Genomic DNA, 23,610 nt, shown 5'->3' on the forward strand with positions numbered 1-23,610 from the left:
AGATCCTGGCAAGTGGCGGAGCAACAGAGCAAAAAATCCGGACTTTTAAAAGTCTGCTCCACTGAGGGACATCACTCCAGAGGCTAAACTGGGGTGAAGCCCACATGGGGACAGTGTGCCCTCTGCTCCCACAGGGTCACAGAAGGATCGGGGGTGTCTAAGTCTCTCAGAGCTCACAGGTATTAGAGCAGGGAAGCCAGCTACAGAGACGGAGCTGAGGAGTGAGCTCTCAACTCGGGGTTACCTTGAACCCAATCCGTGGCACAGGCCACTGCTCTGTGAGTGGGGTCCCCACAAGATCCGGGGAAACCCCCCCTTGAAGAGCTCAGGCAGCTGCGGTTCAGAGACCCCAGGCAGAGCTGTGTGCCAGGGACAGAGATGCTTGGTCACAGGCTGGGTGAGCTCGGAGTGCAGCCAGAGGACAGGGAGACAGGAGTAATTGAGTGCTTTTCTCTGAGGATGCACTGAGGAGTGGGGCCCTGAGCTCTTGGCTCCTCCAGGCCGGAGACTGGGAGATGCCCATTTTCATTCCCATCCTCCTGAACATTCAGGGAACAAAAGCTCCTGAAAGCGAACCTGAGCAGATTACTTAGCCTGGCCCCTGAAAAGGGTGGTGCAATTCAGCCTTGGGCAAAGACACCTGAGAATCACTACAACAGGCCCCTCCCCCAGAGGATCAACAAGAAATCCAGCCAGGACCAAGTTCACTTACCAAGGAGAACAGCAGAATTCCAGAGGAGGAGAAAGTAAAGCATGGAATTCATGGCTTTCTCCCCATGATTCTTTAGTCTTGCAAACTTAATTTTTTTTAATTGTTTTTTTCTGCTGCTAAATTTTTTTAACTGTTACCCTTTCCTCTTTTAATGTTTTTTAAACTAGTTTATCTTAACAACACCTTTCATTAAAAAAATAATCTTTTTTTGAACCTTCATTATTATAGTCATCTTTTATCCTTCATTGTATCTAACTTTATTTTTGTATACACATAGCGTTTTTTCTTCTAAAAAATTTGGGGCACAACTTCTTCTAATAGATCAAAATACACCCTAAATCTAGCACTGGGCTTGTTCTAGTCTCCAGCCCAAGAAAATTCTCTCCACTTTCTTTTTCTTTATTCTCCCAACCTACTTACCTTATCAACTCCTTTTTCAGAAATACAAAAAAAAGGTTTTTTTCATCTTTATAGTCATATTCCATCCCTTCATTATGTTTGCCCTTATACACATTTTTCATTTATTAAAATTTTGAGAGGCAGTTTCTTCTGAGAGACCAAAATACTCCCAAAATTAAATGGGTGACCCTGTTTTAGTCAACGGTATTTTATATACATATATATATATATATACACTATTTTTTATATTGTTTCTTTACTTGTTTTCCTTTTTAATTTCTTTTTCCTGAACTTCTTTTTACCCCCCCTTTCTCCCCCCCAACAATTTGGGGTCTCTTCTGATTTGGTTAAAGCACATTTTCATAGGGTCTTTGCCACCCTTTTAGTATTTTATCTGCTCCTTCATATATTATCTGGACAGAATGACAAGGCAGAAAAACTCACCACAAAAAAAAAGAACAAGAGGCAGTACCAATGGCTAGGGACCTAATTAATATGGACATTAGTAATATGTCAGATCTAGAGTTCAGAATGATGATTCTCAAGGTTCTAGCTGGGCTTGAAAAAGGTATGGAAGATATCAGAGGAACCCTACTGGAGAAATAAAAGCCCTTTCTGGAGAAATAAAAGAACTAAAATCTAACCAAGTTGAAATCAAAGAAGCTATTAATGAGGTATAATTAAAAAATGAAGGCTCTTACTGCTAGGAGAAATGAGGCAGAAGAAAGAATTAGTGATATAGAAGACCAAATGACAGAGAATAAAGAAGCTGAGCAAAAGAGAGACAGCTACTGGACCACGAGGAGAGAATTCAAGAGAAAAGTGATACCATAAGACGAAACAACATCAGAATAATTGGGATTCCAGAAGAAGAAGAGAGGGGGAGCAGAAGGTATATTGGAGAAAATTATTGTAGAGAATTTCCCTAATACAGCAAAGGGAACAAGCATCAAAATCCAGGAGATGCAGAGAACATCCCTCAAAATCAGTAAGAATAGGTCCACATCCCATCTTCTAATAGTAAAATTTACAAGTCTTAGCGACAAAGAGAAAATCCTGAAAGCAGCCTGAGACAAGAAGTCTGTAACATACAATGGTAAAAATATTAGATTGGCAGCAGACTTATCCACAGAGACCTCGCAGGTCAGAAAGAACTGGCATGATATATTCAGAGCACTAAATAAGAAAAACATGAAGCCAAGAATACTCTATCCAGCTAGGCTACCATTGAAAATAGAAGGAGAGATAAAAAGCTTCCAGGACAAACAAAAACTGAAAGAATTTGCAAACACCAAACCAGCTCTAAAGGAAATATTGAAAGGGGTCCTCTAAGCAAAGAGAGAGACTAGAAGTAATAGATCAGAAAGGAACAGAGACAATATACAGTAATAGTCACCTTACAGGCAACAATGGCAATAAATTCACATCTCTCAATAGTTACCTTGAATGTAAATGGGCTAAATGCCCCATCAAAAGACATAGGGTATCAGAATGGATAACAAAAACAAAACCCATCAATATACTGCCCACAAGAAACTCATTTTAGACCCAAAGACACCTCCAGATTTAAAGTGAGGGGGTGGAAAACAATTTACCATGCTAATGGACATGAAAAGAAAGCTGGGGTGGCAATCCTTATATCAGATCAGTTAGATTTTAAGCCAAAGACTATAAGAGAGGAGGCAGGACACTATATCATACTCAAAGGGTTTGTCCAACAAAAAGATCTAACAATTTTAAATATCTATGCCACTACCATGGGAGCAGCCAACTATATAAACCAATTAATAAAATCAAACAAACACATTGACAATAATACAATAATAGTAGGGGACTTTAACAGTCCCCTCACTGAAATGGACAGATCATCCAAGGAAAAGAGCAACAAGGAAATAAAGGCCTTAAATGACACTGAACCAGATGGACATCACAGATAACTTCAGCACATTCCATCCCAAAGCAACAGAATACACATTCTTCTCTAGTGCACATGGAACATTCTGCAAAATAGATGACATCCTGGGTCACAAATCAGGTCTCAACGGGTACCAAAAGATTGGGATCATTCCCTGCATATTTTCAGTCCACAATGCTCTGAAGCTAGAACTCAATCACAAGAGGAAATTTGGAAAGAATCCAAATACACGGAGACTAAACAGCATCCTTCCAAAGAATGAAAGGTTCAATCAGGAAATTAAAGAGGAATTGAAAAAATTCATGGAAACAAATGATAATGAAAAGACAATGTTTCAAAATCTGTGAGACACAGCAAAGACAGTCCTGAGAGGAAAATATATAGCAATACAAACATTTCTCAACAAATAAGAAAGGTCTCAAATACACAACCTAACCCAACACATAAAGGAGCTAGAGAAAGAACAACAAAGAAAGTCTAAGCCCAGCAGAAGAAGAGAAATAGTAAAGATCAGAGCAGAAATCAATGAAATAGAAACCAAAAAAACACAAAAGAATAAGTCAACGAACCTAGGAGATGGTTCTTTGAAAGAATTAAAGACTGATAAACCCCTGGTCAGACTTATCGAAAAGAGAAGAGAAAGGACCCAAATAAATAAACAAATAGCCTAATCAAGAAATTGGCAGTGGACATGAATAGACATTTCTGCAAAGAAGACATCCAGATGGCCAACAGACACATGAAAAAGTAGTCCACATCACTTGGCATCAGGGAAATACAAATCAAAACCACAATTAGATACCACCTCACACCAGTCAGAATGGCTAAAATTAACCATTCAGGAAATGACAGATGCTGGCGAGGATGGGGAGAAGGGGAACCCTCCTACACTGTTGGCTGGTGCAACCACTCTGGAAAACAGCATGGAGGTTCCTCAAAAAGTTGAAAATAGAGCTACCTTATTACCCAGCAATTGCACTACTGGGTATTTACCCTAAAGGTATAAATGTAGTGATCCGAAGGGGCACGTGCACCCGAATGTTTATAGCAGCAATGTTCACAATAACCAAACTATGGAAAGTACCTAGATGTCCATCAACAGATGAATGGATAAAGAAGATGTTGTATATATATACAGTGGAATACTATGCAGCCATCAAAAGAAATGAAATCTGGGGCGCCTGGGTGGCTCAGTGGGTTAAAGCCTCTGCCTTCAGCTCAGGTCATGATCCCAGAGTCCTGGGATCAAGCCCCGCATTAGGCTCTCTGCTCAGCAGGGAGCCTGCTTTCTCCTCTGTCTCTCTGCCTGCTTCTCTGACTACTTGTGATCTCTGTCAAATAAATAAATAAAGTCTTAAGAAAAAAAAAGAAATGAAATCTTGCCATTTGTGACGACGTGGATGGAACGAGAGGGTATTATCCTTAGCAAAATAAGTCAATCAGAGAAAGACAACTATCATATGATCTCCTTGACATGAGGAAGTGGAGATGCAACGTGGAGGGTCTGGGGGTTAGGAAAAGAATAAGTGAAACAAGATGGGATTGGGAGGGAGACAAACCATAAGAGACTCTTAATTTCACAAAACAAACTGAGGGTGGCCGGGAGGAGGGAGGTAGGGAGAGGGTGGTGGCGTTATGGACATTGGAGAGGGTATGTGCTATGGTGAGTGCTATGAAGTGTGTAAACCTGGTGATTGAACGACCTATACCCCTGGGGCTAATAATACATTATTTGTTTATAAAAAAATTTAAAAAATTAAATTTAAAAAAAGGTGCTTTCAGGAAAACATAGGTCATGGGAACTACTTTGCACACTGTAGCACAACACAGAGAATGACGCCGCGTACCACACAGATGTTTAAGAATTCTGCTAAAAGTGAAAATGAACTGCTAAAGGCCAAGCATGGACTTGTATGAGGGCACAGAGGCCCTGGAAGCATCAGACACAAGGGAATTTCACACCCACCTAAAGAGTCTTCTCCACAGACTTCCACTAGGTCTAGGTTTTGGCCAAGGGAGCAGCTGCCAATTCTGAGAAAAGCTAAAAGAGCCCTGCTTGGACCCTTCTCCCCTACAGAACAAGATCCTTAGAGCAACTGGGGGAACTCTGCTATCTCCAGGGAACAGGTGAAGACCCACTACAACTGGCGAAAGAGAAAAGACAAATCTTTCTACTCCTGGGGGAGGGATAGGAAAACAGCCTGAGGCCAGACCACTACAGTCTCCTTCGACTGGGGGAGAAACACAATCACTGACAAAGTCCCACTCAGGAGACACAGGGATACAGGGACTACCTAAGACAAAGCCTGGACCAAGACAGCAAGGAGTCCCTCCTCCCAGGCAATAAGTAGGGCATCAAAACAAACAGCAGTCTACTGCTAGGGGAGGGGCTAGAGGTTGAAGGAAGAACCACTATCTTATGCAAGGGCAAAGGGAAAATATAGAAAGCTTAGAATAGGGGCGCCTGGGTGGCTCAGTGGGTTAAATCCTCTGCCGTCAGCTTGGGTCATGATCCCTGGGTCCTGGGATCAAGCCCCACATCGGGCTCTCTGCTCGGCGGGGAGCCTGCATTCTCTCCTCTCTCTGCCTGCCTCTCTGCCTAATTGTGATCTCTATCTGTCAAATAAATAAATAAAATATTTAAAAAAAAAAAAGAAAGCTTAGAATAGAACAGGAATATTAGGTAAAACACTGGGATGATCTAGCACTCACCCCATGGACCATGTAATAGAAAAAGAATTTGAAGCTGGTGACACATTGAAGGTTCCCATAGCAAGGAAAAAACCCAAGCACAGTTCACCCCCTGACCAGACTGATCTAATCCCCACAGTAAAAACATAGCAGAAAAGATGTGCCACTTCCAGGCAGTCTCTACTCTTCTATACATGATGGCCAGCATTCAATAAAAAAAATTACCCCCCCACAATGAAGAAACAACCCACTATGATGAGACACAGCTATCAATAAAACCAGACAGACTCTGAGATGACCCAGATTTTAGAATTATCAGAATAAAATCAAGAGGACTATGATTAATATGTTAAAGGCTCTAGTAGAAAGGGCATATGCACAAATGATGATGAATTTCTGCAGAGTTGGAAACTGTAAAAGTCAAATGGTAATCCCAGAAATAAATGAACATAGTAACAAATGAAGAATGCCTCTGACAGCTTTATTTGCAGATTCAACACAGCCAGAGAAAAAAATCAGTGATAGGTCAGTCAAAATTATCCAGACTACAACAAGAGAAATTTTTATAGAGAAAAAAATATACCAAATCATTGTTGTATACCTGAAACTTACACAGTGTTATTATGTCAATCATTATCCCAATAAAACTAGAAAAACAAACAAAATCGAAAACAGAATAAGCATCTAAGAGCTGTGGGTCAATATTAAATGATTTTATATATAAATAAAAAATTGAAATCCCAGAAGAGAGAGAAGAGAGAAAATGTGTCTGAAGAAGTATTTGGAAAGATAATGACTGAATATTTCCCAAAAATAATGACAAACATCAAATGACAGATTCAAGCCCAGAGAACACCACTCAAGATAAATACCTAAAGACAAAACAAAACAAAAAATCCACAAACTTGGACACAATCAAACTACTGAAAACCAAAAATAAAGAAAATCCTGAAGGCAGCCAGAGGAAAAAAGACACTGCATTCAGAGGAACAAAGATAAATAACAGACATTTCACCCAAAACTACCCAAGCTAGAAAAAAATGAAAGCACCTTTAGAATGCTACAAAAAAACTGTCAATCCAGAATTCTGAACCCAGGAAAAACAGCTATCAAAACGAAGGCAAAGTACTTTTAAAGCAAAAGCTGAGACACACACTACAAGAAATGTTAAAGAAAGATCGTCAGGAATGGGATATCAGAAGGAAACTTGGATTTACACAGGAAAAGAAGATCTCTAGAAATGGTTAAAATGAAGATAAATATAAAAAATATTTTTTCTTGTTTTAAATTATTCTAAAAGATGTTGGCCTAGAGCAAGGGCCACAAAACTTTTTCTGTAAAGGGCCTCAGAAGTAAGTGTTTCAGGCTCTGAGAGCTATGTAGATTGTGTGGCAACTACTCAACTCTGCTGCTGAGGCATGAAAGCAGTCCAAGACAAGACATAAACAATTAATAAAACCTTATTTATAAAAATAGGTAGTGGGACAGATTTTAAATCATAAAAATATGACATTTAGAAGATAACTGGAAATTTGAACACTGATAAGATATTTGATATTAGGGAATTACTAACTTTTTCAATGTACTAATGGCATTGTGGTTATGTTCTTTAAAAACAGACTCCTTTCCTTCTAGAGAAACATGTTGAATATTTACTAAAGTAATGATGCCTGATATGTACTTCAAAATAATAGAAGGGAAATAGATAGGGCTACAGAAGAAAGAAGATTGGCCATAAATTAAGTATTGAAGGTTAGGACATGAGGGCATATTTTACCACTGTACTTTTATATCTCTGAAACTTCTTAATAGTTGAAAAGTAAACATTGCTAATTTTAGGGGCCATCTGAGTTCTTTTTCATTCTTGCCCCTCCTCCATCCGAAATGAACCTGAAAACAATCCAGCTCCTGTGTCTTATTAGAGTTTATAGGAAATATGTGGATAGAGGAACATAGTAAAAATACCATGAGGATACAATCAGCCAAATACAGAAAAGTGGAGAGGACTACAAGACAAATGACTGAATTTTAAAAAATAAATTAAATTAAAAACAGGAGAACATTTAAATATTAAGAGAGATTTATTATCCAAAAGCAATTTGTTGACTTTGTTTGGATCCAGATTTGGGCAAACTATAAAAACATATGTTTTTAGAAAATTGTGAGATGATGAGCAGAGGTTAGATGATACTGAGAAATTATGAGTTTTGTTATTGTGATAACAAAGAAAACGTCCTTCCCTGTTAGAAAAACACACTGACGTATTTACAGGTGAAGTGATATGTCTGGGATTTGCTTTTAAACACTCAGAAAAGGGGTGCCTGAGTGGCTCAGTCATTAAGTGTCTGCCTTCAGCTCAGGTCGTAATCCCAGGGTCCTAGGATCGAGGCCGGCATCAGGCTCCCTGCTCAGTGGGAAGGCTGTTTCTCCCTCTTCCTCTCCCCTGGCTTGTGTTCCCTCTCTTATTATCTCTGTCAAATAAATAAATAAATAAACACTCAGAAAAGATCATGAAAGACAATAAAAAGACCATTAAAGATCGAATAAAACTAAGGAAAAATAACAACTCAAGGCAATGTAAGACCCTGGATAAGATCCTGGAACATTAGTAGAAAATCTGGTATAATTCAAATAAAATCTGTGATTTAGTTAATAGTATTGTGCGAATGTTAATTTCTGATCTGATCACTGTATACTATGATCACTGTATACTATGGTTATGTACAACGTTAACACTGGAAGAAATGGGATCAGGGCTATCTAGGAACTCTCTGTTGCAATTTTTCTGTATGTATAAAATTAGTTAAAAATAAACAGGTTAGAAATCATACTCCAAAGAAAAAGGAAGCTTTGTGCATTGTTGGTGGGAATACAAACTGGTGCAGCCACAATGGAAAACAGTATGGATGTTCCTCAGAAAGTTAAAAATAGAATTACCATAGGATCCAGGAATTCCACTACTGGGTATTTACTCAAAAAACAAAAACAATTGGTGATGCAACATGGGGGCTTAAGGGGGTAGGAGAAGAATAAATGGAACAAGATGGGATTGGGAGGGAGACAAACCATAAGTGACTCTTAATCTCACAAAACAAACTGAAGGTTGCTGGGGGGAGGGAGGTTGGGAGAAGGGGGGTGGGGTTATGGACTTTGGGAAGGGTATGTGCTTTGATGAGTGCTGTGAAGTGTGTAAATCTGGCGATTCACAGACCTGTACCCCTGGGGATAAAAATATATTACAAGTTTATAAAAAAATTACAAATTAAAAAAAAAACACTAATTTGAGAACTATGTTTACTGCAGCATTTATTTACAATAGCCTAGATATGGAAGCATACCAACTGTCCTTTGATAGATGAATGGATAAAGATGTGGTGTCTATGTACAATGGAATATCATTCAGCCAAAAAAAAGAATGAGATCTTGCCATTTGCAGCAACATGGATGGATCTAAAGGATAAGTATTGCTAAATAAAAAAAGTCAGAGAAAGACAAGTACCGAGTGATTTCACTCATACACGGAATTTAAGAAACAACAACAACAAAAAAATGAACAAAGCAGGGGGGGAAGACCAAAGAAACAGACAGACTCTTAAACATAGAGAACAAACTTGTGGTTGCAAGATGGGGGGGGCTGGTTGCAGGGATGGGTGAAAACAATAAAGGGGATTAACAGTACATTTATTGTGATGAGTACTGAAATGTGTACAGAATTGCTGAATTATTATATTGTACACCTGAGACTATTATAACACTGTACATTAATTATACTTGAACTTAAAAAATAAATTAAAAAAAAAAGATTAAGCAAAAAAAAAAATCATACCCCAGAAAAAAAATGTTGGGGAAATGAAATAAAAATGGCAGAATTTTGAAAGGTACCACTCTTTATTTTATTTACATACTTAAAAGCTTCTGTAATAGGATTTTTAAATACATCACTTTCTTGTTTTTGCTATTCTCTCAAATTACTCTCCTTCCTCTCCTCTTCCCTGATCAAACTGCTCTGCACTCACCCACTCCCTTAATCCTTTGTAATTTGGCACTTCGCCTTCCCACAACTTTACTTTCCCCACGGATCTGGAACAGTGACCTCATAACCAAGAAGTACAAGGATCCTTTCACCCTCTGAATATTCTTCAGCACTTAATATGTCAATCACTCTTTTGAAGCTGTATTGTCTCACTACTATGACACTGATCTTTCGGGCTCCAGGACTGGTGCTCTGAGTTTTCATGCTGTCTGCAACTGCTAGGGAAGGCAAAGCAGTATAGAAGGAATGAGCTTCAAAGCCTAATTCAGCTCTGCCCTCACTTGGAGACGACACCATCATAAGATTTAGGCAAGACCAGCATTTCACCTAGCCCGTGGTCAGCCCTCGATATATGATATTTGAAGAGTACTGGTTAAGAGTGCTGTAGGAAGCCATCCAGCGCTATCACCAACTACCTATGTGACACTGAGCAGGTTTCTTGACCTCTCCATACCTCAGTTCCTCATCTATAAAACTGAGAGAATAGTATCATCATCACACGGTTGTTGTGGGAAGAAATGTGTTACTATGCATAAAGTACTCAGTAGGAGGCTCACAGCAGGGCTACATACATGTTAGCTCTAGCTCAAGATGCCCAGGGGGTTAATTCCAGTTTTGTCACTTGTATAATGAAGAATTTGGCTGGCCTTTGTCTCCTGTTCCTGTAAGGTAGCCTCTAAACCCTTGGAATTTCCTAAATGATAGTGTTAATTTTGTTACTCATGGTGGGCCCTAACAGTTTAGCTAACAGGTGAGTCATGGTAGGCCCCTAGACACTTTATGCTAATGAGATGACTCAGCATGGGGGCAAACCATTCCAGACAGACAAAACACAAGTTTAGAGGGTTGAACCTTTGACTCCAGTGACATAAACCTGGCCTCCAGGGACGGGAGGAGTCAATAATCTAGTCAATCATGCTTACAGAAAGAAACACTAATAAAGACTCTCGATACATGAGTGCACTTTCCTGATTGGCAATATTCTGCCTATTGCCACAGACTGATGTATCAGTGGGTACAAGGTCCTGACTCCACAGGGAGAAGACAAGGAAGCTTTGTGTTAGAGACCTTCCTAGGCCTCACCATATGTATCTCCCCCTTTTGCTGGTTTGGATTGTATCCTTTCGCTATAATGAAACTATAATTTTAAGCAGAGTGCTATCCTGAATTCTATGAACCATTCTAGTGAAGTATGGAGCTCAAGGGGATCATGGGAACCCCTGAATTTACAGCCAGTAGATCAGAAGTAAGGGTGGTCCTGGGAACATCCAAACCTGTGGCTGGTGTCTGAAATAAGGGCAGTCTTGTGGAAGACTGTGCCCTTATCCTGTGAACTTTGGCCTAACTCCAAGTAATTGCTTTTGTAAGTCACTGCAGTCATTATAGTGCCATGTGGTTCCTATCATATCCCTCATCCCAACATTTCCTCAGTAACTCTTTTCAGAAGAATTAGTGATGTGGTTCAGAGAGCTGAGCCAGGATCTGTGGACTTCAAGCCCCACATATAACAAACAGGGCTTCTAGGCCCTCAGCTAGTGGACCTTGCTCTCTGATTAGCCTCTCAGTGCAGATGAAAGGTGACTTGGAGCCAATGTCCCTTCCCTTCTCCTTGTGCAGGTAGGCTCTTGCACATGTACACACATGTGTGCACAGAAATCCATGTGTACACTTCGCTGTCTGGCCTGGACCAATGAGGGGACAGATAGAGGCAGGGCCAAAAAGATATAGTAAAAGCAGGGACTGCAGCCTTAAGAGAGCAGCTGGGTCCAAATAGGTTATACTACTGACCAAAATCCTAGAGAAGAGAGTCAGTAAGTGGGGAGGGGTGCATCAAGCAGAAACCAGCTCAGACCAAGAGGCTTGGCTTCAAGAAGTGGGGAGGGGTGACTGCTGGTGTGCTATTCAGCCAGCCCCTTTACCTGAGACCAACATCCTTCCAGACCTCAGGCTAAAGCCATTATTACAGCTCTTTTTCCTGCTCTCCAAACAGACAAAGATAGGCATTACCAAAGACTATCTTCTCAACTCTATGCAAATGACTCCTAATTAAACCTAGTCCTGACTTCTGAGCCCTGAAGTCCAGGTTTTAGACAAACTGCCTTTTGGATGGCCTGCCGATAACTCAAACCAAACACGTCCAAAAGTGAATTAGTGAACTTTTAGGGTCCCCATCCTCCTCTTATGTATTTCTGTGCAGGGGCATCAGTATGCTCCCATTTGTCTATAGCCTTGCTTTTCACAATGTGGTATGGAAGCAGTAGCAGCAGCAGTATCACCTGGGAGCTTGTCAGAAATGCAGAATCTTAGGTCTCATTTCAGATCTACCAAATCAGAATCTGCAACTTCACAAGATTCCCCAGATGACTGCTAGGCACATCATAGTTCAAAAAGCTCTGATCCAAGACACAGCCTCCCTAGCACACCAAACCCTCAAGGAACCTGCTATCTCCAGTACTCATGACTCCACCACTGCTATAGTGCAGGTAGCAATCACTTGTTCTAGAACTACTGGTTTCGCTGGTCTAGATTCCAAACATTCCTCATGGTAACTCTCTCTCAATTATGTTGTCAAATTCATGATTTTAAACCCTTCCCTCCTCAAAAATTCCCAGTTTCCTCATTGCCTATTAAACCTCCAAGCTTACTAGTCAAGAAGAAATAACACTTATTGTATAATCATTACATACCAGGCACTCTACCAAGTGTTTTTCATCTCTTAATTCATTTAATCCACCTAACAACCCTATGAGCTAATTATTACTGTATCTTCATTCTATAGATGGGGAAACTGAGGCATGGAGAGGTTAAATGACAGAGCTGAGAATCAAACTTAGATAATCTGACCTCAGTGCACAAATTCTTAACCACTGTTTCATGGTGCCTCCCTAATTCAGTAGCTTTATTTTTTTAAGGCTTACCTCCTAAGACTTCCCTGTACTTTATCAAGTGATCTACCTGTTGTTCTATAAATACATTAACACTTCCCAACTTGTGTACCCTCACCCTTGAGAGGTTGTGTAGTCTTAATGGAAATAATCTGGGCTTCAGAAGCAGACCTAGTTTCAAATTTTAGGCCTGGTCATTAACTAGCTCGAAGACCCTAGGAAAATCATCAAACCTCTCTGAGTCTCCTGTCCTCATCTGCAAGTAAAACACAGTTTAAAAACCACCTAAGTGAAATGGTTGCTGTGAAGTTTAGAAAAAATGCTGAGGATGTCTAGTACAATCCTGGCACACAGCAGGTGCTCGATCATTAACAGCTCTTACACTCACCTGAAATTTCTAATCCTACCCACCCTTTAACACCCTTTCAAATATTACTTCTACTGCATAGCTTGCTTTGTCACCCAAAGTGGACATAATAGCAACTCCCTTTAAATTTTGTTAATATTTTATGTGTAACACTTTCTGATTTACTACCTTATTTTACCATTGTACATTTGTCATAGTAGACTGTAGGCACCATAAGGGCAAACCATTTGTATGCCCTAAAACAGCTAGTATAATGCACTGCATTGTGGGAGTTTAATAAACATTACTGAATAGAATTGGATTGGACATTAAGTAATGAATGACCAGAACCACTAAAATTAATTGGGGGAAAACATCATAAAAAAAGAGGTGTAACAGGAACTAAAAACAGCTAAGCACTTGTAACTATGTCACTATACACTGTGTGTATAATAGCTCATTAGTTATCTCATTAATTCTGTGATGAGTTACCATCCCATTTTCCAAATGAGGAAACGGGTTGAGAGTGACTTCCTCAAGGCCACAATTGTTCCATGACAACTTGGACCCACTCACTCTCTTTCATTGCTGCATTCCCAGTGCCTAAAGGAATGCCTGGAACATAGATGCTCAATAAATAACTTGTTGAGTGAATGAAGAGATGAAAAAATAGTGCTAGTAAGTAGAACCAGGACTAGAAGCAATTTCACCTGACTCCCAGTTCAGTCCTCTCTTGTTAATTTGCCAATTTAAAAGAGGAAAAGGATGTACCATTTATTAAATAACTGTGAAGAAATTGAACACCATTTGGGAAGAGGGATTTTAGAGCAGAACATTGAATAATTACACTCCTCAGTTCATGACACTGTGTTTGACACTTGAAATTATATCATTTCACTTTCCTAAAAACTCTTTTCGGCATTTTTATATCCATTTTATGGATGAAGAAACACTCCCCATGAAATGACTTGCCCTAACTCTCATAAGAGGCAGAGCGGGTGATTCTAGCCCAGATAATTTTAACTCCAAAACCTGTGTCCGTAAGTAATACTCGCCCAGGCTTTGGGCTTGTACTTGCAAAGGAATTCGTACCCAGTGTAGAGACAAGAGACAGGAGCGAGATAGCATCATGAAGAGCACTGCGAGGAGCTGCAACACGGAGAACAGGGATTAAATCAAGACTACTGAGGTCATTGAACAAATCAATAATAAAGTTATAAGGTCCTATGGGAAGCAGTCTCATTAATCCAAGAATGCTGTTATTCCAACAACAACTAGTGACAGAACTTGATAACATGAAGGGCAGCAGAAAAAAAAAAAAAGATAATTAAGAAATCACCTAAAGCTCGGCATTCACACAATGTACGGAAGGAGGACAAGCCCTGAGAGTATGGGACAAGAAAGTGAATAGGAGTTTCACAAGAAGGCGTGAAAGGAACGAGGAGGGTAAAGAGGTTAGCCCTACGAGCAGGTGCAATGTTGAGACTGGTTCTAGCATGGGGTATAGGACGGGCCTACCGGGAGGAAGGAGTTCCAGCCTTCTCCGGCCAGGAAGCCAATCATCCAACTTCCTTAAGAGCACTCTACCTCACCCTCAGTCCCTTTTGCCGCAGAACCCAAGCTCACCAGGGGCCTGGGCGATGTTGTCCCCGGGTCTCCTGAAGACTCGGCCGCTTTCGCCATCTTGGCCCTCCTTCTCCCGGGTCGCTCCCACAGGCCTTTGCGGAACCTGAGACGTGTAGGCCACGGCTGGTCAGCGCGTCATCGCGCGGCGGTCGCGTCACCGAAAGGCGCCCGACAGCGGCTGCCAGTGCGGTCACGTTGCTGTCTCCGTCCTCCTGGTGTCTGGGAGAGGGGCGAGTTGTTGCGCCTCGCTTCGTTTCTTAGGGACCACAGGTCCCTTTAGACGTGCCCCCCTTTTCATACTCAACCCCGATCCTGAGATCGCTCCACGTCTGCGTTTTCTTTTAATCCAACGCACCCGCGCATCCGTTTGTCGCTCTCAGGGCGGGTCCGCAGAGCTAGCGCTTCACGGAAAAACCTGCGCCTCCACAGGCCGCAGAACAATTTGGCGGTTTCCTGCTCCTGAATAAAGCGATCAACTCCTGACCAGCCGCTCCCTCCGCCGTCGCTCCTGCTTCTCTGATTCTTGGTGCATTCCCCTCATCCCCCACTCACCCCGCTACCAGCCTTTTTCCACTTCTCTGTATACGTTGGCCAAAATGTTAATCTCACTACAACTTCTAAAATTGCTAAGTGATTTGGAGCAAGTACTAAAAATGTTTAATGTCTAAAAGAGGATGATTATTGTAGGAATCACAAAACCAGACCAAAAACAAACAAAAACTCGGCGTGTCCCAACCTCTTTTCCCTACCTAATTCTGGGTCTTTCTCACTCCACTTTACCTCAGCGCCAGGTTAAAATGCGATCAGGACATACAGTCCATTTTTGATGCAAGAAGGATTCAGGATATCTTGAGTGTCCTTTGGTGGTGTGAATATCGGGTTTCCCCCGCTTTTAACAGGGTAGGGATGGGTATGCAATAAAGTGCTTTATGTTTTTGTATAGGCAATCTAGAAAGAAATCAAGCCTTAAATTTAAGAAGGAAGAATGTGGAATATGGTGGGACGAAATTCTCAAATAAATGGTTGGGGTGTGTGTGTATAGGGGACTTGTTGTGTGGTTTTCTTTGGTTTAAATATTCTCATAATTCTTCAGATCCAGCACATTTTCAGTACTTGCTCAGGTACTGATGGGAGCGATCTTAAAATTGAGACAGTAGAAATGAAACATTTCCTGAAACATTTTTTTATAAAGATTTCACTTATTTGATGTAGAGCGGAGAGAGCAGGAGTAGCAGGGCAGAGCGAGAGGAAGAAGCAGGCTCCCCGCTGAGCAGGGAGCCCAAGTGGGACTGATCCCAGGACAGGGTCATCTTGACCTGAGCTAAAGGCATATGCTTAATGACTGAGGGGCTCAGGCTGTCCCTGAAACATTTTTTTCCCCTCAAGAGAATATTATGTACAATTCCCCAGTCCCAGCTTGGCCCCCCACTGTATCACTCCCACTTCCACCCAGTCCAGATTTTTGGTACTTGTTATTGGGTTACCAAGTCCTTTCCTGCTTTCCTGAGGCTGTTGATAATCTCTTGTTTCCTTGCCAACCTCCAAAATTAGTTATCTCTCCCTAACCCCAAGCTCCAACTTCCGCCACCTACCCTTATCTCTTGACCTCTTTGCTACTGGTTTCAGGATGGCCTTGATGCTGGGTTAAGAAAAGGACAGACCAGAAAACAATTGTTGAGGCAGTCAGTGTTCAGGTTACCTAGGCATTATTTCAGTCTAAAATGTCAGTTTTCTTCATTTAACTAATAGGGTACAGGTTAAATATGAGGTAATACGCTATGAAGGAAAAAAACTCAGAAAGGTTTTAGAGGAAGATGATGGCATAGGGACAAGCTCCTAAAATAGGAATTATTTTATATTTTTAGATGCAAATATATCTTACAAAATTGCCAAACTCGGTATTCTTTTTTTTAGTTTATTTATTTATTTGACAGACAGAGATCACAAGTAGGCAGAGAGGCAGGCAGAGAGAGAGGAGGAAGCAGGCTTCCCGCTGAGCAGTGAGCCAATGCGGGACTCAATCCCAGGACCCTGGGATCATGACCTGAGCGGAAGGCAGAGGCTTTAACACACTGAGCCACCCAGGTGCCCCAAATCGTGGATATTTTCAATAGACCAGTTTACATTTGATTTTTTTTTTTTAAAGAGGGAGTTTTCTTTTTTTTTTTTTTTAGTTTTATTTCATTTATTTGACAGAGAGAGATGACAAGCAGGCAGAGAGGCAGGCAGAGAGAGAGGAGGAAGCAGGCTCCTTGCTGAGCAGAGAACCCGATGTGGGGCTCGGATCCCAGGACCCTGAGATCATGACCCTAGCCGAAGGCAGCGGCTTAACCCACTGAGCCACCCAGGCACCCCGTATATTTGATTTTTTAATTCATAAAATTACATTCACACCCTTAGCATGTGTCCAAATTGTAATTTTGTACCAAAGAAATATTTTGATAATTTATTTTTAATACTTGTACATTTGTCCATATTATTCAAGTTGTTTCATACTTTCCCCAAAATTTTGCTATGAAAATATCCAAATATATAGAAAAGTTGAAAGAATAGTGCAGTTTGCCCCCATATACACACTGCCTAGATTTCTACAATTCACACTTTGCTATTTCTGCCTCATTACATCTCTAACTACTCATCCAACAATTCTTCCACAGGCCTACGACAGAAAGTGAGATATAGCATAGCATAGACAAGTGCTTATCGGTTCAACCTGGCAGAATGGAGGGCTGAGAGGATGTGAGACAGGGCATGTGAGGAAGATGCCTAGTCTAAACACAAGATGATGGACATCTGAAAAATAGTGGTGGCGGCAGTAGGAATGCCAAGGGAGAATTTTGCTTTCACTTTCCTTTTTTCTTTATTTTTATATTTGAATTTATAAAAAGAGGCAACTTAGTGAAGCGAATAAGAACGCAAACTCTGGAACCAGAACACTTGGGTAGGAAGCTCAACTCCACCTTTTACTTATTTACTTTTTACTTGACTTTTTTCAAGTTACTAAAACTCTTCGTGCCTCAGACTCAGCATCTATAAAATGGAGAAAAGAACAATAGCTGCCTTATAGAGTCTTAAGGACTATGAGTTAAACGGTAGTTATTTTTTTTAAGATTTTATTTATTTACTTCAGAGAGAGAGCATGAGAGGGGAGAGGGTCAGAGGGAGAAGCAGACTCCCTGCTGATCAGGGAGCCGGATGAGGGACTCAATCCCAGGACTCCAGGATCATGACCTGAGTTGAAGGCAGTCGCTTAACCAACTGAGTCAGCCAGGCACCCTAAACAGTAGTTATTAATACTTAAAACAGAAATATATGTTTGTTGAAAAGAATCAAAATACATAAGTATATAAAACACAAAGTGTCCTGTATCTGTTAGGATGCTTTTGTTTTCAAGTGAAAGAAAATCAAGCCGCAGTCAATGAGGCATTGGACATGGATGGAATATTGAGGTAGGAAGTCTTGGGCTCAGGCAGTTGGAAGGTGACACAAAACTATTCTGTCAGCAATGTCATGTCAAGGGGTTGAAGGAAACTGAAGAGTGGAATACAAAGCAGGTAAACTGAGTAGTACGTGTTAGTATCTAGCTAGCCAAGGAAGAGTATTCCTCCCCTTACCCCCTTTGGTTATTCCTTCCGCCTCTTTTTCTTATCCTTCACTATCTTGCTTATTAGCAGCAATGTCCTCCTCTTTTGTAGCTAGGAAGAAGGAGGATACGGGACTGCTGTGAGAGAATTTCTTGGCTCAGTGGACAAAAAGAACTAAAAATGGTCAATGTTTGTTCTGGATAAGTTCATCTGAAAAGTGTACTTTTTGAAAGTGAACAAAACCTTTGCAATTAGATTTTCATTAAAATTACACACAGAGCAAAGAGAAATGTGTCTGCTGGACCACACATTTCTTTTTCCCACCCTTTACCAACATCTCTTTTTCAAAAATGGAGGTTGTAAATAAGGAAAGGAGGAGGAAGGATGGGAAAGGAAAGAACAATTTAAGGAGTGTGGAACAGCTTTGCTTCCCTTTCTTTAAGTAACCTGCAATATGAAAACACCATTTGGAGGACAAGAACTCATCCTTTTTATGGTTGTGTAACATTTCACTACATATATCTCAAAGAACACTTAGGTCACTTCAATATCTTGGCTACTAAATAATGCTGCAATAAGCATAGAGGTGCATATATCACTTCAAATTAGTGTTTTCGTTTGCTTTTGGTAAATACCCAGTAGTGCAATAACTGGATCGTATGGTATTTCTATGTTTAATTTATTGAGGAACTTCCACAAGTCTTACCAGAGTGGCTGCACTAATTTACATTCCTACCAACAGTGCATGAAGATTCCTTCTTTTCCATATCCTTGCCAACACTTGTCTTTTTGATACTAGCCATTCTGACAGGTGTGAGTTCCATATCCTTGCCAACACTTGTCTTTTTGATACTAGCCATTCTGACAGGTGTGAGGTAATATCTCATTATGGTTTTAATTTGCATTTTTCTGATGAATAATGATATGAAACATCTTTTCATATATCTCTTGGCCAACTCTATGTCCTCTTTACAAAAATGTTTATTTGGGGTGCCTGGGTGGCTCAGTGGGTTAAAGCCTCTGCCTTCGGCTCAGGTCATGATCCCAGAGTCCTGGGATCAAGCCCCACATCGGGCTCTCTGCTCAGCAGGGATACTGCTTTTTCCTCTCTCTCTGCCTGCCTCTCTGCCTACTTGTGATTTCTGTCTGTCAAATAAATAAATAAAATCTTTAAAAAAATGTTTATTCAAGTGTCTTTCATTTTTAAATCAGATTATTTGTGAGGTTTTCTGGTGTTGAGTTGAATAAATTTTTATATATTTTGAATATTAAGCCTTTATTGAATTCATCATTTGCAAATATCATGTCCCATTCAGCAGGTTGCCTTTTTGTTTTTTTGGTTTCCTTTGCTGTGAAAAGCCTTTTATTTTGATGTATTCCCAACAGTCTATTTTTAGTTTTGTTTTCCTTGCCTTAGGAAACATGCTTAGAAAAATGTGGCTATAACTGATGTTAGAGAAATTACTTCCTGTGTTCTCTTCTAGGACTTTTATGGCTTCATGTCTCACATTTAGGTTTTTAATGATTTGTAGTTTATTTGTATGTATGGTGTAAGTAAGTAGTCCAGTTTAATTCTTTGCATGTCATTGTCCAGCTTTCCTATTGGATATTTTTGCCTATTTGGTTGCAGATTGAAAATCTAAGCATGGGTTTATTTCTGAGCTCTCTAGTCTGTTCCATTGATCTATGTGTTTATTTTTGTGCCAGTACAATACTGTTTTGATTACCATAGCTTTGTAGTACATCTTGAAATCTAGGACTACAGTACCTCCAACTTTGTTCTTTTTCAAGATTGCTTTGTGGTTCCATACAAATTTTAGGATTATTTATGGGGTGCCTGGGTGGCTCAGTGGGTTAAGCCTCTGACTTCGGCTCAGGTCATGATCCCAGGGTCCTGGGATTGAGCCCCGGGTCGGGCTCTCTGCTCAGCAGGGAGCCTGTTCTCCCCCATCCTTTCTCTGCCTGCCTCTCTGCCTACTTGTAATTTCTGTCTGTCCAAAAAAAAAAAAAATCTTAAAAAACAAATTTTAGGGTTATTTATTCCAGTTCTGTAAAAGATATTCTTGGTATTTTGGTAGGGATTGCATTAAACCTGTAGATTGCCTTGGATAGTATGGACATTTTAACAATAGTAATTCTTCCAATCCATGAGCATAGAGTTCTTTTCATTTGTTTGTGTCATCTTCAATTTCATTCATGGATGCTTTCTAGTTTTCAGAGTATAAGTCTTTCACCTCCCTGGTTAGGTTTATTCCTAGTTATTTTCTTCTGTTTGGTGCATTATGAGTGGCATTGTTTTAATTTCCCTTTCTGCTACTTCATTATTAAGTGCATAGAGATGCTATCAATTTCTGGGTATTAGTTTTGTATCCTGCAACTTTACTGAATTTATTTATTACTTTTAATAAGTTTTTGGTGAAATATTTAGGGTTTTCTATTTATTGTATCATGTCATCTGCAAATAATGACAGTTTCCTTAGCCATATGGATGACTTATTTCTTTTTCTCGTCTAATTACTGTGTCTGGGACTTCCAGTACTATGTTCAATAAGATTGCTGGGAGTGAATATCCCTTATATCTTAGAGGAAAATGTCTCAGTTTTTCACCATTGAATATGGTGTTAATTGTGTGTTTTTCATATGTGGTCATTATGATACTGAGGTATTTTCCCTCTAAACCCACATTGTTGAGTTCCCCCCCCCCCCATGAATAGATGTTGAGTTTTGTCAAATACTTTTTCTGCATCTATTGAGATGATCATATGATTTTTATCCTTCGTTTTGTTGATGTGATGTATCATAATGATTGATTTGCAGGTATTGAATGATCCTTGCATTTTTTTTTTTTTTACCTTCGAACTTTTTATTGGCCTCCTGCTCCCCAAAGTGTACCCTGCTTCTGCTCCCTCAACGCCTCGGAACTTTGGTGTCATTGGACTCAGACACGACCTTGCCGTCCACAATCTTGCGAGTAGTGGTTTTCTGGATGGTTTGCATGGAGCTGCTGCTGTCCAGGGCGTCACTGAGATTGAAGTCCTCCCCACCTTCCAGCAGGCGATGGTAGGTAGCGATCTCAGCCTCCAGCTTGACCTTGACATTCAACAGGGCTTCGTACTCCTGGGCCTGGCGCTGCCCCTCTGCCCGGGTCTGGGACAGTTCAGACTCCAGGTGCAGCAGGACCCCGTTGAGCTGCTCCATCTGCATGGCGTAGCGGGTTTCGACCTCCCTGAGGCTGTTCTCTAAGCTGGCCTTCAGGTTTCTCATCGAATCCAGGTTGATCTCCAAGGACTGGGCGGTACGTCTCAGCTCCGTGAGGGTCATCTCAGCCTCTCCTATCTCTGAGGTCTGTGTGGTAATCACTGTGGTGCTTTCCTCAATCTGCTGGGACCAGTATTTGTCCAGCTCCTCTCGGTTCTTCTGAGCCAGCTCATCATACTGGGCCCGGATGTCTGCCATGATCTTGCTGAGGTCCTGAGACCAACCCGGAGTTGGCAATTTGGTTCTGTAGACCCTTTACTTCCTCCTCATGGTTCTTCTTCATAAAGAGCAACTCCTCCTTGAGAGCCTCAATCTCTGTCTCCAGCTGCAGCCTAGTGACATTGGTGTCATCGATGACCTTGCGGAGCCCGTGGATGTCACTCTCCACGGACTAGCGCATGGCCAGTTCCGTCTCATACTTGACTCTGAAGTCATCAGCAGCAAGACGGGCATTGTCAATCTGCAGAATGATGCGGGCATTGTCCACAGAACTTGCAAAAATCGGAGACCTCAGCTCCTCGATGGTCTTGAAGTAATGCCCCCAGTCTCTGACCTGGGGTCCCTTCTTTTCCAGGTGTTCCCGGATTCTCACCTCCAGTCTCTGATTATCTGCCTCCAGGCTCCTCACCCTCTCCAGGTAGGAGGCCAGGCGGTCATTCAGGTCTTGCATGGTCTCCTTCTCGCCCTGCATGCCCCCTATGCCGGCCAGACCCCTGGCCATCCCGGCGGCCAACCCCGTGGCCAGGCCCCCGGACCCCCAACCGCCCGGAAGCTGGTGGAGCGGGATACGGAGATCCGGGAGCCTGAGCCTCCGGCGCCTGCATAGACGCTGGTCGCGCTGCTGACAGGCCGGACCCGGTGGCTGGGCGACTGCATGGAGCCCAGGGACCGATAGTTGGAAGAGAAGGTGGAGTGGGTGGTGAAGCTCATGCTGTTCGGAGAGTAAGATGAGAGGCCAGGACTCGGGTTCGGGCCAGTGATCCTTGCATCTTTAGAATAAATTCTATTTGTGATTTTTTGGTTTTGGTATCAGGGTAATGCTGACCTTGCAGAACGTATTTGGAGATTTCCTTCCCTTTCTCTGTTTTGGAATAATTTGAGAATAAGTATTAACTCTTTTTAATTAACATATAATGCATTATTTGTTTCAGAGATACAGGTCTGTGAATCATCAGTCTTACACAATTCACAGCACCCACCATAGTACATACCCTCCCCAATGTCCATCACTCAACCACCCTACCCCTCCCCTCCCCTCCACCCCCCAGCAACCCTCAGTTTGTTTCCTGAGATTAAGAGTCTCTTATAGTTTGTCTCCCTCCCTGGTCCCATCTTGTTTCATTTTTATCTCCTCCCTACCCCCCCCCCACCCCCCGCCCTGCCTCTCAAATTCCTCATATCAGAGAGATCATATAATAATTGCCTTTCTCTCATTGACTTATTTCGCCTAGCATAATACCCTCTAGTTCCATCCATGTCATTGCAAATAGCAAGATTTGGGGGTTTTTTGATGGCTGCATAGTATTACATTGTATATGTGGTACTAACTCTTTTTTAAATGTTTGGGAGCATTCACCTGTGAGTCCATCTGGTCCTGGACTTTTAAGTTTTTGGTTGTGTTTTTATTACTGATTCAGTTTAGTTATTACTAATTGGTCTGTTCAGATTTTATATTTCTTCCTGATTCATGTTTCTAGGAATTTATCCATTTATTATAGGTTGTCCAATATACTGGACAATAGTTTTTTGTAGTATTCTTTTATATTCTTCATTTGTCTATAGTGTCTGTTTTTACTTCTTCTCTTACTTTTCTGATTTTATTTATTTGGGTCCTTTCTATTTTTTTTCTTGATGAGTCTACCTAAGGATTTATCAATTTTATCTATCTTTTCAAAGAAGTAACTCCTGGTTTCATTGATTTTTTTTCTATTTTTTGGACTCTATGTGATTTATTTCTGCTCTGATTTTTATTATTTCTTTTCTTCTACTCCCCTTGGGCCTTTTTTGTTCTTTTTTAGTTCCTTTTGGTGGAAAATAAGATTGTTTATCTGAGATTTTTCTTATTTCTTGAGGTAGACCTGAATCCCTATTTATTTTCCTCTTCAGAACTGATTTCATCCCATTCCAAAGATTTAGAACATTTGCATTTTCATTTCATTTT

At 40.9% G+C, this 23,610-nt stretch overlaps 1 protein-coding gene and 1 pseudogene across 3 annotated transcripts in view; both read right to left on the reverse strand.

Moving 5' to 3' along the window:
* The window catches only part of YIPF6 (Yip1 domain family member 6), a 38,632-nt gene extending 23,658 nt beyond the window's left edge, over positions 1 to 14,974 (reverse strand). The window contains exon 1 of one of the 2 annotated variants that reach the window (XM_082716836.1): positions 14,608 to 14,974. In XM_082716836.1, coding sequence (XP_082572962.1) covers positions 14,608 to 14,664 — 57 coding nt within the window. In that variant the 5' untranslated portion in view covers positions 14,665 to 14,974. Of the gene's footprint in view, positions 1 to 14,499 lie in introns of both variants that reach the window. The other variant, XM_082716837.1, reaches the window with a different exon arrangement.
* A 6,083-nt stretch (positions 14,975 to 21,057) lies between these two features.
* On the reverse strand, positions 21,058 to 22,427 carry LOC309855814 (keratin, type I cytoskeletal 18 pseudogene; annotated as a pseudogene). Its single transcript has one exon. The product of its transcript is annotated as a keratin, type I cytoskeletal 18 pseudogene (transcript).
* Positions 22,428 to 23,610: the final 1,183 nt, after the last annotated feature.

The sequence above is a fragment of the Mustela nivalis genome, assembly GCF_964662115.1.
Source record: "Mustela nivalis genome assembly, chromosome: X".
Classification (NCBI taxonomy): Eukaryota; Metazoa; Chordata; class Mammalia; order Carnivora; family Mustelidae; genus Mustela; species Mustela nivalis.